The sequence below is a fragment of the Capronia coronata genome, assembly GCF_000585585.1.
Source record: "Capronia coronata CBS 617.96 chromosome Unknown acBCG-supercont1.4, whole genome shotgun sequence".
In the NCBI taxonomy this organism is placed as follows: Eukaryota; Fungi; Ascomycota; class Eurotiomycetes; order Chaetothyriales; family Herpotrichiellaceae; genus Capronia; species Capronia coronata.
The window spans coordinates 2,212,522-2,224,928 of NW_006912896.1; the positions used below are offsets into that span (position 1 = coordinate 2,212,522).

At 52.0% G+C, this 12,407-nt stretch overlaps 3 protein-coding genes across 3 annotated transcripts; 1 reads left to right on the forward strand and 2 right to left on the reverse strand.

Moving 5' to 3' along the window:
* Positions 1–505: 505 nt before the first annotated feature.
* A1O1_05346 (kexin) lies at positions 506–3,124 on the reverse strand (the record flags this gene model as incomplete). Its single annotated transcript, XM_007726232.1, has 2 exons — positions 506–1,274; positions 1,332–3,124. The coding sequence occupies 2 exons, from the start codon at positions 3,122–3,124 to the stop codon at positions 506–508; spliced, it is 2,562 nt and encodes an 853-aa protein (XP_007724422.1).
* A 1,151-nt stretch (positions 3,125–4,275) lies between these two features.
* Positions 4,276–9,498, forward strand: A1O1_05347 (uncharacterized protein; the record flags this gene model as incomplete). The annotated part of the gene is made up of 1 exon (XM_007726233.1): positions 4,276–9,498. The coding sequence occupies one exon, from the start codon at positions 4,276–4,278 to the stop codon at positions 9,496–9,498; it is 5,223 nt and encodes a 1,740-aa protein (XP_007724423.1).
* A 1,051-nt stretch (positions 9,499–10,549) lies between these two features.
* On the reverse strand, positions 10,550–11,305 carry A1O1_05348 (uncharacterized protein; the record flags this gene model as incomplete). The annotated part of the gene is made up of 1 exon (XM_007726234.1): positions 10,550–11,305. The coding sequence occupies one exon, from the start codon at positions 11,303–11,305 to the stop codon at positions 10,550–10,552; it is 756 nt and encodes a 251-aa protein (XP_007724424.1).
* Positions 11,306–12,407: the final 1,102 nt, after the last annotated feature.

Consider the following 12,407-nt stretch of genomic DNA (forward strand, 5'->3'; position numbering starts at 1 on the left):
GCAGCATACCAGATCACACGAAATACCTAATTCTTCTCCCCAGGGCATGGTAAGGTAGGTTAGGTACCTCTATGGGTGCGGCAGGTACTAAGATAAGGTAGGTATTAACCCCCTGGATCGATCTTACTACGAGACACGGCAAAAGCCCGTTTCAGTGCATCTCACAACTTCGATTGGCTTGCCTCCGATATTACTCATGTCGTCCGGAGGAATAAGCTGCTCAAGGCATAAACCAGGTCCATGTAGATACATACCTACAGACGACACGCCTTGGCCATGATCTCGTTGCATATCCAGGCGCACTCAGAACTGTCTATTCCTAGTAGTAAGTTGGAGAGCTATTAGGTGGTAGGTACCTTCCACCGGTACTTCGTGGACAGTCAAAATGTTTTGTGGCCGTTATCAAGATACAGGTATTTTAACTGTACTGGCTCAGCTCTGATGCACAGGCACTGTGATGGCTGGGGAGCTGGACTTTCCGAATCTCTATTGCTTCTGGCCCTGTTCACCTTTCTGGGCCTTCAAAGCTGCCAGACCTCGAACCTGTTCCCGTGTCATTGCTAGGCGTGTCCTGGTAGGTCTCTTCGTCGCTGTAGAGGTCATCATCACTCTCACCAGCAAAAGCGTCGTATAGCTCCCCACCACGTCGAGCTCGTCCTTTGCCGCGCCCAGCCCGTGTGTTCGGGCCCTGCTGTTCATCGTCATCGGCATCACCAACCATCTCGAACTCGTATGCGTCACGGGGGTCGTTCCGCAGTCTCTTTCTCCGCTGGACGAGGAAGTAGAGGCCCAGACCGGAACAGAAGACGACAATCAACCCAATCGAGCCATATATCCAGATTTGAGTTCGCTTGGAAACTCCAAATGTCGGGAAGAAGGCGGGAAGGAAGCTGTCCGAATAGGTGTGAGTGGGCTCGGCGACCTTTGTTGTCGTTGCAGCTGGCACAGATACGGTTTGGGTGGGTGTGACAGCCGGAGTCGTAGTATCAGTGGCCTCGCTTGGTTTGGGCCTGGTGGGCCGCTCGATATGATCAGTCGGTGTCGCCGGTAGCGGAGTTGATGGACTTCCTGCATCGACACTGGTCGTGCTTACAATAGCGGTTGCTGTTTCATGATCGTCGTCGTGCTCCTCGGGTAGCGGATGAAGGCCTTGGATTTGAGGATCGATACATTCACCCCACAGGTTCAGGCGCCAGTCGATGAAAGTGCCATTGAACTCATTTTCTTTGGTATCTTTGACGACGACGGTCCAGTTCCCGATGCCAGACTCACCCCTACACTTAATTAGTCCCAATACATACGACAGAAACGCTCCAAGGAGATGAGCTTACCAATGGACTACCGACATGAACGTCCAATCGTCATAGCCTGTTGTAGCCCCGTCCGGACGACGTGCGGTTGCAATGTGACTCACGACGCCATTTGGGCTGATCAGATCAGCGCTCAGATCACCCCTCCTGCCATGCTCGACATTCATAGTCACTGTGACATGCTCGAGCCTCTCCAGGTTGGCTTTTCTCAGCATCTCTCCTGTCACCTGGAAACTCGCAGCAAGTCCACGGTCGCCTTCAGGGATCGCGTGCTGAACGCTGATCCAAGGCGAGTGAAACCAGGCTTGTGGCTTGACCGATTCGAATGATTTGGCGGCCTCGACAAAACGATACGCGTCAATCTTGCCGTAGCCATAAACGTGGCTGAACTTCTTCCCGATTGTCGTATTCTGCCAACTGCCATCCTCTAAATGGACGGGCACAGCAGTGTCCACGCATAGGTACTGTAAGTCTCGCCATGATAGATCTGGTCTGACGCTGAGTGCAAGAGCAACGGTCCCCACAACCAGTGGGCCAGCAGCAGAAGTGCCTCCATGGCCATTGTAGCATTTTTCGGTGCCAACGTCCGTGGTATGGATAGCATCTTGGGTCCCCGAGCTGTACGTCACCACCAGCTGAGCGGAGCAATGCTCAGAGTAGTACGGATGATTACCATCCCGATCAATGCCTCCAACAGTAATGGAGTAGATGCTGTTGGTATATCCGTCAAAGTTGCAGTTGTCTTCACTTGCAGCTCCGTTGCCAGCCGCAAAAACGAAAACCGACCCCAGCCCATCGCGGCCGCTCTGCACACCGTTGACCAGGGCACGCTGTATGAGAATCCCGGGAGCTTCCATGGTTGCGCCGTCGTCGGGTGGACCCCAGGAGCAAGAATAGATCTGATTCTCTTGGAAGTGGTAATTGATAGCACTAGCTTCGTCCTCGTCACTGATAGGCTTTGACAAGATCCGGATCCCAGCGACCTTGCTGTCGTAAGCCATTCCGACTCCACAGACATTGTTCCTGACCGCAGCGATTTCGCCGGCACATCGAGTGCCATGTTTATCATCGAAGAGACGTGGTCTGGGTTCAGCTTCTCTTTCGTTAAAGTCGTAGGATCCTTCTGCATAGTAGTTGTCCTTGAGGTCATTACTATACAGATCCAACCCGTCGTCAATGACGGCAGAGATACTACCGTTGCCTGTTATTCCGTCCAGCCAAACTCCCGTCACGTTCAGATCGTGGCCCAACTGTTCTGTGTTGAACAAGTGCCATTGCTCCTTGAAGATTGGGTCTTTTATGTCTAGTGTCTGTGCAATCGAGTCCAAGCGTTGGCTTGCTTCCTGCTGTTGCTGGTTTTGATCCGACCCCTGAGGGACATCCGAATCGGCGGCCTGTTGGGGGGTGCGGGTATCAAGACGTGATGGAGGGGCTCGCTTCACAAAGCGCTGACGAAGCTGCTGTTTTTCCGACCATAGAACACCACTCAGGTCAACCGATATTGCGCTTCTGTGGTCGTATCTGTCGCTCCCATCCCGCCGCCGCCGGCGCCTCCGCTTCTTCCGCCGCTGCAATTCTTGAAGTGAGTCCTCCAAATCCGAGCAGGAATTCTTCGGACAAGAGAAAGTGTGGTGATTGGATAATTCCCCCACTTGTCCTTCATACTGTATTCCCAATCGTTGAGCCACCTCTTGAGGAACGGCGGTTGGATCGAGGTGGATGGCAAAATAGTCGTATCGTTCGTAATCGCGTGGAGGAGTGGCGTTGATGTTTCTGGCCCAAAGCAAGAAGAAGAGCCATGATCGCAACCGCATCGTAAGAATCGTATTAAAAAAGGACGACCAGCATGCCTTGCGTTTTGGAGGTTCCCGAGAAGTCTTGCGATGGATCGAGTTGAGCCTCGAGAGACCGATATGTACGCCACTGAGAGTTCTGGACTACCAAGCGAACCTGAGCGCTCAACAGTAACCCAGTGTCATCCGCAGGCTGATGCGATGTCGAGTGACAGGCAGGCCGTACTCCGATCAAAGGAAGCAGAAACGACCAAGTAAAAAGAAAGAATGATACAAAGAATGTAAGTTGAGTTGTATGGAACACAGGAATAATGCAAATGCAGGACGATGCACAACGGAACCGGCCTGTCGACCCCTTGAAAAACAGTTAATTCTGTCTGGTATTGTGCATGTCGACTTTCTGACAGATTTGACTCTGCCTCAATATTGCAGTCAGTTGCAGTTGCAAAGTTGTCCTCTCCCCTGCTGCGCCGTTGGAGCTCGGGCTTGGGCTACTAGAACGACTGAACCCTGCCTAAAGTTGGGCTAGGCGCCGGCCTGATCCAAGGAGAGGTGCCAATTCCAAGATCCTCGGCCTATACTACAGGTGTCACTGGTGGGTTTCCACCTGTTAACAGAGAACTAAGGAGCCTAGGCGGCCCCTAAGCGTCTATCCTGCGGGCCGCCTTCTCTCCACGTCAATCGACAAATCCCGGGTGGCCGACGCAAGTTCCTGGGACTTTGTTTGGTGCAACTCGTTATTTTTGTCTTACTACTCAAAACATGGTCGACGACGCAGCCAGCTGGATTTACCAGCCACACAGAAACCATCGTTCCATTCCTTGATGTCCGCTTCCTCAACTCAATCTGCTTTGCCTGCTGCGTTTTGTTCATTCATTAGGTTTGCTCAGTCTTCTCTTGTACATAATGTCGCCATCATATAGCTCTTCTATCAATTGACGTTCTCCGCCTGTTTGTCCTACATCTTACCTCCGATCCAGGCACTTGTGCGCCAGTCGTGCCAGTCCGGACCTGTTTGCTACCTCCCATTTACCTCAGTTGGCATGCCACCTGCTTCCTAGCCCTGTACCTTATGCTCGAATGTCCTCTTCCATGACCGCTTGAGTTGACGTTGGAACTTCTTACTATCTTCTGTTGCAGTGGCTTGTCCTTCCGCCTAACCTTACAAGAAAATGGCTACCTCGATGAATCCTGTCGAACTCTACCATGATCCTTCCTTGGACGGACTCGTCCTGCCCAACAGAAATAGGATCTCGAACAATGGCACAAGCCGTCGACAGAGCAAGCGCTCGGACTCGGAAACCTCAGACTCCTCCGTTCAACCGCTCCCTGCTGCGCCAGAGGTTCCCCGTGGACCACCGATATCCTATCGAGGCCACGGTCAAGATGAGGGCAATATCCAGAGATCGTTTTCTCAGAGAGCCAAGGGGAAACCTTTTCATCGGGAAGCTTTCGCCGATGTGGAGGAGGATGACACAGAGGAAAACGTGAGAGCAAAGCAGCGAATGTCAACAGAGGCAAACCAGAGGGACATTCCCACCAAAGCTCCCAGAAAACCGGTGCCACTGGGTGCGCTGCACGTGGACACTGCAAACCTCAGTGGTGTTACGACCACCAAGCCCCCTGAGCGAGTGAGTCAGTCAGCTCGCGACACCATGGGCGATCGAGATAGAATGGCTCAGAAGCCTCGGCGCGCTTCCGAAAGTCGTCGATTAAGTGAAGAACCAGCTTCCGCTATCAGCAGGTCCAGTGCTTTTCGAGACGAGACCTATAGACGCGATTGGGCGCCTGATCGATCACCACTTCAGAAGCTGGAGGTCACTCTAAACGACATAAGCAAGGAAGAGAAGCGGGCAAGAGTGCAAGAGGCCGAAATGCTTTTGCGGGAACGTGCTGCGAAAGCTGCCCATGGCCTGGGACGGTCACCTCAAGAAGGGGCATCTTCAAACAGACGGTCGATATCGAAGCGACAACATCCAACCGAGTCTGGAGGCGGTACCCTGGAGGATGCCGGGCTTGTCCGAAACTTGAGCAATACTCATCGACAACGACTACAACAAAGCACAACAATAGATAGCCGTCGGCCTGATGTGCGAAGCTTGTCGGGCGAGGGTTATCCCGGTTTCGATTATACGCGCTCAGATCCAGCCCAATCGGGGATGCCAGGACAGGCTCGTGAGTCAAACAGCAAATATCGGAGGGAAAACGAGCTTGATGAAGACACAACTGAGGAGCTGTCAATCCAGCCCAGGCAGATCCGATCTGGGAAGCAACGTGATCTGGTGCCTTCAAACAACGAAGCCGGGCTGACTGACAACCTTGTACCTCAGAGCTTTACTCGTGCCTCAAGGTCGCAAACCGCGCATGCTCCTGTTCCGCATGACCTCGCCGATCGTCAACGAAACGCATCACACAAGGCGGCCCTGGAAAAGCTGACTGGAGTATCACCGCCAGTCAACGTTGCCAGGGGCAATTCTCGGAAGCTTCACAAAAACCCTCCTGCGTCTGCGGACCAGAGAAAGTCATCAGCTGGCAGCGTGCCCAGTAGGATTCCGGTACCGACTGCGGTAACAACATCAAGAGCTATCAAGCCACAAGTTCTAGGTAACGGTGTTCTTCAGCATGGTTTCGATATATCTCGTGCTCACCAACAACCCACGACGTCTCCGGCAGGGTCAGGGCTTCAATCATCTCCACATCCAAGTAGTCCACGATCGCCACCGGCCAAAGTGGCCGACGCAACACGTCACAGACAACATAAATCAAGCGTCTCATTCAAGGAACCTATCCCTCGTCATCCCGTGGATGAGTGGAAAGAAGCTGGAACCGCTAGGCTCACACTTACCGACCTCTCTACAGAGAATGCCACTGGTTCTGAGAGAGGCAAAGCTTGGTGGGAGCAGCCTGGTACTTCGTCCACCCGCCGAAGGAGCAGGTCGACCAACCCGTCAGATCAAAGTGCCTTTGATGGTCCAGTTGATGACAACACCGCCGAGTTCAAGCCGAAGCTGTATCTGCGATGTGGGCCACTGCTTCGGTACACGGGCATGAAAAGACAGAAGTCCGAGCAAGGGGAGGATCGCGAGTTCTGGCGAGGCAGCGTGTTGATCGTCACTCAAGATTCCTATTCCTCATATGATCCTCCGCCTGTTTTGCGTCTGTTCTCACAGCCGCATAGGTTGTTCCCCCCACCCCCTCATCATGTCACGGGAGACGAACTCAAGCCTGAGTACGTCGATCCTATTGCCGGCTTATCCAAGCTCTCAAGGACAGGTAGGGCATCATACGTACGCCCGGTCGATCACCTCGAAGAGGGCAAAGACTTGTCGCAGATTGAGACTGATGAGGGGCTTTTTGAGAGCGCTCCCAGCCCGGCAGACTCTGCGAACAACCGAGCGCTCGACACAGATGGTGAGCGAGTAGGCAGATTTCAAGAGGTCGCAGGGGCAAGGTTATATGCAGACCCCGACCGTGACGTGACTTTCTGGCGATTCAACCTCGAGGTTGAACTTGGTGCGGACCAGCAACGCATCGGCTATCGGATCAATCGAGGTGCTTCGATTGGCTTTTGGGTTCCCGGCCGTGGGCAAACAATGAACATCATGTTTCACAGCTGCAACGGTTTTAGCCTGTCTGTCAATCCGGACAATTTCAGTGGACCTGATCCTATGTGGAGAGACGTGTTGAACACCCATCAGACACGCCCATTCCATGTGATGATCGGTGGGGGTGACCAAATCTACAATGACCGAGTCATGCTCGAGTCTCAACATTTCGGTGAGTGGACCAGGCTGCGGAATCCCAATCACAAACACCATGCGCCTTTCACGAATGAAATGAAAGAAGAACTGGAAAGCTTCTATCTCAACAGATACGCAATGTGGTTCTCTCAAGGTCTCTTTGGCATGGCGGCCAGTCAGATCCCGATGGTCAATATCTGGGACGACCATGACATTATCGACGGATTTGGGTCTTATCCCCATCATTTCATGGAGACGCCCGTATTCTCCGGACTTGGGAACGTCGCTTTCAAATATTACATGCTCTTTCAACATCAGAGCGTGGCCGAGGAGACCACGGCCCATGAACCCAGCTGGGTGCTCGGTCGGGAGCCTGGTCCGTATATCCAACAGCTCAGTAGAAGTGTCTTTCTGCGCCTGGGCAAGCACGTAGCATTTATGGGTGTGGATTGTCGTACGGAACGAATGCGAGACGAAGTATTGAGCGTGGACACTTTTGAGGTCATTCTCGAGCGATGTCGCAAAGAACTGGTGGAAGGAGAAACCAAACATCTCATCGTCTTACTTGGAGTTCCGCTGGCATACCCTCGATTGGTCTGGTTGGAAAATGTCTTGACCAGTCGTCTTATGGACCCAGTCAAGGCTCTAGGAAGGGTGGGCGTTTTGAAAGGCGGGTTCCTCAACAAGTTTGATGGAGGGGTTGAGATTCTCGACGACCTGGATGATCATTGGACTGCAACCCATCATAAACGCGAACGCAACGATCTTGTCCAGGAATTGCAAGACCTTGCAGCAGAGAAGTCTTGCCGCATCACCATGCTGAGCGGCGATGTGCATCTTGCCGCGGTCGGCCAATTCCATTCGAATCCGAAGCTGAAGATCCCCAAGGACAAAGACCATCGATACATGCCGAACATAATCTCTTCGGCCATCGTGAACACTCCGCCATCAGACATGTTGGCAGACATCCTCAACAAACGCAATAAGACCCATCATCTAGACAAGTATACCGACGAAAACATGATTCCCATGTTTACTCATGACGTGGACGACAAGAGACGAAACAACAAACACATGTTACCAAGGCGGAATTGGTGTTCTATTCGGGAATATATGCCGGGTTCGACACCTCCTCCAACGCCACCGGAAAGTCCAAGCCTGACAGACTCGGAAGAAGACGATGAAGAAGAAGAACAGCAGGAAAAATCAGAGCGGCCTCGTCCGCGTCGATTCTCATTCTCCAAGGAGGATGTCAATCCACGGACTCTCTTCCGTAGATTGAGTTCGCGGAACGCACCTCCATCGTCATTTCATGATATGATGTATGAACAGGGCCGCTCTGCATCTCACGATGGCACAACACGGCCAGGGTCTGACTCCTATCAGAACAGAAATGCTTCGGGCTCACGGCAATCTTCAGGCGACTTCCAGGTCCACCCCAATCGGCATGCTTCCTCTTTTGATCACCCATCCTCTGGCGCTCCGGTTCGACCAGGGATGTTACGTCGACCGACCAACCTGTCGGAGAAAGCTGCCAGGAAGGGCAACGTGCCTGCAATCGATGCTGAAGGAAACGAATTTGATGTCAACGACCGTGTGAACCTCGAGGGAGGCTTGGACATTGTTCTGAATGTCGAGGTCAATCAGAAAGATCCGTCTGGGATCACGGTGCCATATCGTCTGCTGGTTCCAGCGCTATGGTATGACGGTAGTTCCGACCGTGAAAAGCTCGAGGAAGCATCGGGTGTACATCGAAAGCAGACGTTGTTGAACCGGCTTGTTGTTGGAAGACGACCGAGTCATAAGCCTGCGAGACAAGGAGAGGGTAACTGGGGTCAAGAGCAGAGTGACGAAGAAATCTACAGCGAAGGCGAAGATGTGCAGAAGCGAGCACCACCCAGGAGAAGGTTCAGCCTTTTCGGAAGTCGGACGCAGAAGAGGGTTGAGCCTTTTAGTGACTCCGACTCGGATTCGGTTTTCGACGAGACCCCAGACCCGGGCACTTCTGGAACCGTCCCTCAGGCGTGGCAGCAGCAGCAACAGCAGCAGCAACAACGACAACCCACCACGAGTCGGTTGGTCGCAGACTCTCAGTCTAGACCGTTAGATCACCAGGTGTCTCCTAACATGACGGGTCCACCCAGCCATGACATGCTCTACGATACAGAACGCCCTCCACCAGCAAGCCACAGTCTCGAGCCCTCGCACCACCCAAGCGTCCGTCGCTCGTTGATCATCCGGTCTGCAAGTGGCCCGGGCCCTCAACTGAGTCAGCCTACCAGGCCGGCAGGGAGAAACGTCAGTGACGGTTATCCAACAACTCAATACCCATCGTCATCAACACAGGCGGCTGCAGGGATGCCTCAACGCAAACTTAGCAAGCAAGAACGGATTCTGGGTATCTCGGCCTCAGACCCTCAGCCTCGTGAGCCGCCACATCAACTGAGAGGTAACGGAATTCTGGGCAAAGAATATCCGCCATCGGCCTACGATAGTCATCCACAGATGCAACCGCCGCCACCGCAGCAGCAGCAATATCGAGGGTATTCCGGGATTGAGGCGTACAAGGAACCGAAACCACGCAGGACGTTTAGTTTGAGAAAAGCGCGGCAATGGTTGGATGGGCGGAGGGAGGAGCAGGTCGAGTACGATTAGATTAGGTTTGATGGGAACTAATCAACGAGAAGATGAAGAAGAAGAAGAAGAAGCTGATGCTAGTGAATATATTGAGAAGAGAAAGACAAATCGGGGGTGGATGCAGTTCGCCATTTCACCGATTGTGAACTTGTTTGGCTATTTCTCAGCAAGATCACTCGAGCGACACCGCCTGCAGTGGTCAGTGTTTGGGATATCATCCGATCTTCGCTGCTGGGCGGCACTCTCTTGGCTTGGATTTTCTGTCATATGTACCTACGTGCGATGCCTCTATTGGAATACCAGCATCCCGGTCTTATGGCCAGGCTAATAGTCCGCGGGAGTCCTGTCTTCTGAGTTCTGGTCCAAGGACAATGCATAATAATGGTTTCTTTGCAACTTGGATTTCCTCTTCCTCTTCCTCTTACTGTGTAATATGGGAGCACTTCTAAATGTTTCGAGTAAGAGACAACGACACTCACTCTCAACTCCCACACAATCTCCCTTAGGTTGCCCATCAAGGCAAAGATAAGGTCAATGAGTGGCAGTGGCCTCCTGCATTTCAAGTTGCCAGTGCGCGGTCCCACACAAGACTAGACTAAGTCCATATTAGGAAATCGGATTCCACTTTCAGAAATCCCGAGAATTGCTGCAACGACAACGCAGTTTGAGGACCTACATACCTTCTCACAAAGGCCCATTTTATTTAGGGGTTTGGCCAACTTGAAGTTCGTGATTGTGGAAGCTCTATCGAGCTATTAAATAAATCTTGTTAAAGTCGGCGGGCTTTAGCTGATATTCGGCATTGAGTAGCAACAACCTCCATATAGCTGTCTACGTGTGGTTGCACGCAGCAACTTGAGAAATGAAAAACTTGCTCATTTTTTTCTTTTCATGTCGTACTTCGCGCCGATTGCTTCGAACCGAAAGCATCCAGCTCACAACATTCACAGTCTACACGGCTGACCATGCCAGCCATGACCGTTCCCCATACTAACACAGGACACCAGCTACAATCAAATCTCATTCCTCGAAAAATTTTTCGGGGCATGAAGACCTACTAGGTACCATTTCACGCCGGCACTCCCAAAGCCTCACGCGCTCTCTTCCAATACTGGACCCTCTCATCGGTAACAGTGGTCCCGACACAGCCCGTGACAAACGCGCTCTCCCACCCTTGCTGGCCTCCCGTCCTCACCAGCCCCTTCTGCTCCTTGGTACAATGCACTCCATAATACCAAGCCGCAGCGGCAAACGAGAACCGATCCGGCATGACCAACTGCAACACTTTATCAGGATCCGTCCCGGCCGCAGCAACTTGGTTCTTCAACTCCTTAATGCTGCCGGCGTACTCCTGCACAAAGTTCGGCATGAGCATCACGCGGGTCCCCTGGCCCGGGCGCCCGGGCGCCGGGAAGTGGTTGTGGTTGAACTTGAATTCGCCGGATTCGAACGCCATCCAGGACAGTAGCGCCGCTTGTTCTTCCGCCGTGGTCACGTTGTATTTGGCGAACCCGTCGACCATGGCTTGCACCATGGCGATGGATGAGACGGCGCACTCGGCAGGGAACTGGGCACCCGCGCAGGTGTTGGATGTTGGAGCGATCTGGAGGAGTTGGTTGACTGGGTTGGGTCGTTTGCTTGTGGCAGCTCTAGTTCGACGCCGAGACGAGTGGAGGGCATGGTTGTGTTCGCGGCCGTGTTCGCGACCATGGAGGTGGAGGTGAAGCGTGTTGGGGCCGAAAGAGGGTGGGGATGGGACGGCGAGAGCGAGAGTGAGAGCGGATATGGTGAAGAGGAGGGAAAGATTGAGGAAGAGGAGATGCATTGTTGATATGCTGGTTGGCAGGTTTGCTTCTTGCCGTCGATTAGTTGAGGTTGAGGTTTCCGATGCAATTGTCCTTAGCGATCTGAAGACGAGAAGACCGTGGTTCAGGTTATCTTCGACTCTGGGAAGACGAACAAGTTGTGTGTGATCTGATATCAGAGATTTGCAATTGAGTGTTGTAGAGTATGTGAGCTGCGATGAGCAACGAACTTGATCGATGAGGAGAAGTAGATCCAGCTACTTTCTTTTTGTTTTCGTTTTCGTTCTCGCAAAATGCACAAAATGACTGGTGACTGGTGATATATCAAGAATAAAGGGTGACTTTCGCAACGTCAGATCGTAGAATCCCAAACAGCGTAGTCTGGGTTTTCAATAGTTAGTGTCAAGTAACAAACGAAATGACAGACACCAGGTCCGGCCCGTGAGTCAAAGAAGTACAAGCGACAGTTGATCTGGTCTGATAGCACTGGTTCTTTGACTGTTTGGTTTGATGAACAATGAACCAGAACTGACTGGGCGACAGTGATAAAGAAACGATAGTGACAAACACCTGATAATCAAGCAAAAGATTAAAAACCGTTTGTTGCTTCAGAAGACTGACTGTGACAAAGAAGGCAGCAAGCAATAAAGACTCTGGTGGTCGAAGCAGTGAATGAAATATAGTTATTGACACAAAGGCTGTGGATTCAGGGGTAGCCGCAAAAATATGAATGATGGTGCAGAAGAAAAGTAAATTCAAGTAGAAAACGAACGAACGAACAAAGAAAGAGTATTTTCTAGACGAGATCGGTTTGAAAGGTTTCTGTCAGGAAATGAGTGAAACAAACACAAACACAGACACGGGCGCATAGATATGATAGATACCCGAATACAGACCATCAAGACATGACTTTGCACTTCTCGTGTGTGCGTGGAAATTGGCCCATCTTCAGCGAACAGATTGAATTGCAGTTTGAGCTTAAGGCCACAAACCCAAAAGATAGGCTGTTTGAGCGCCACGATCAAGTAAGTCTCCAGACTCCAGTCAGTTGTGGTAGGACATTGGCAGGCCGAAACACAATCTATGCGAACTCCCTTCTCCAATCAAGATTCAAGTGACTGA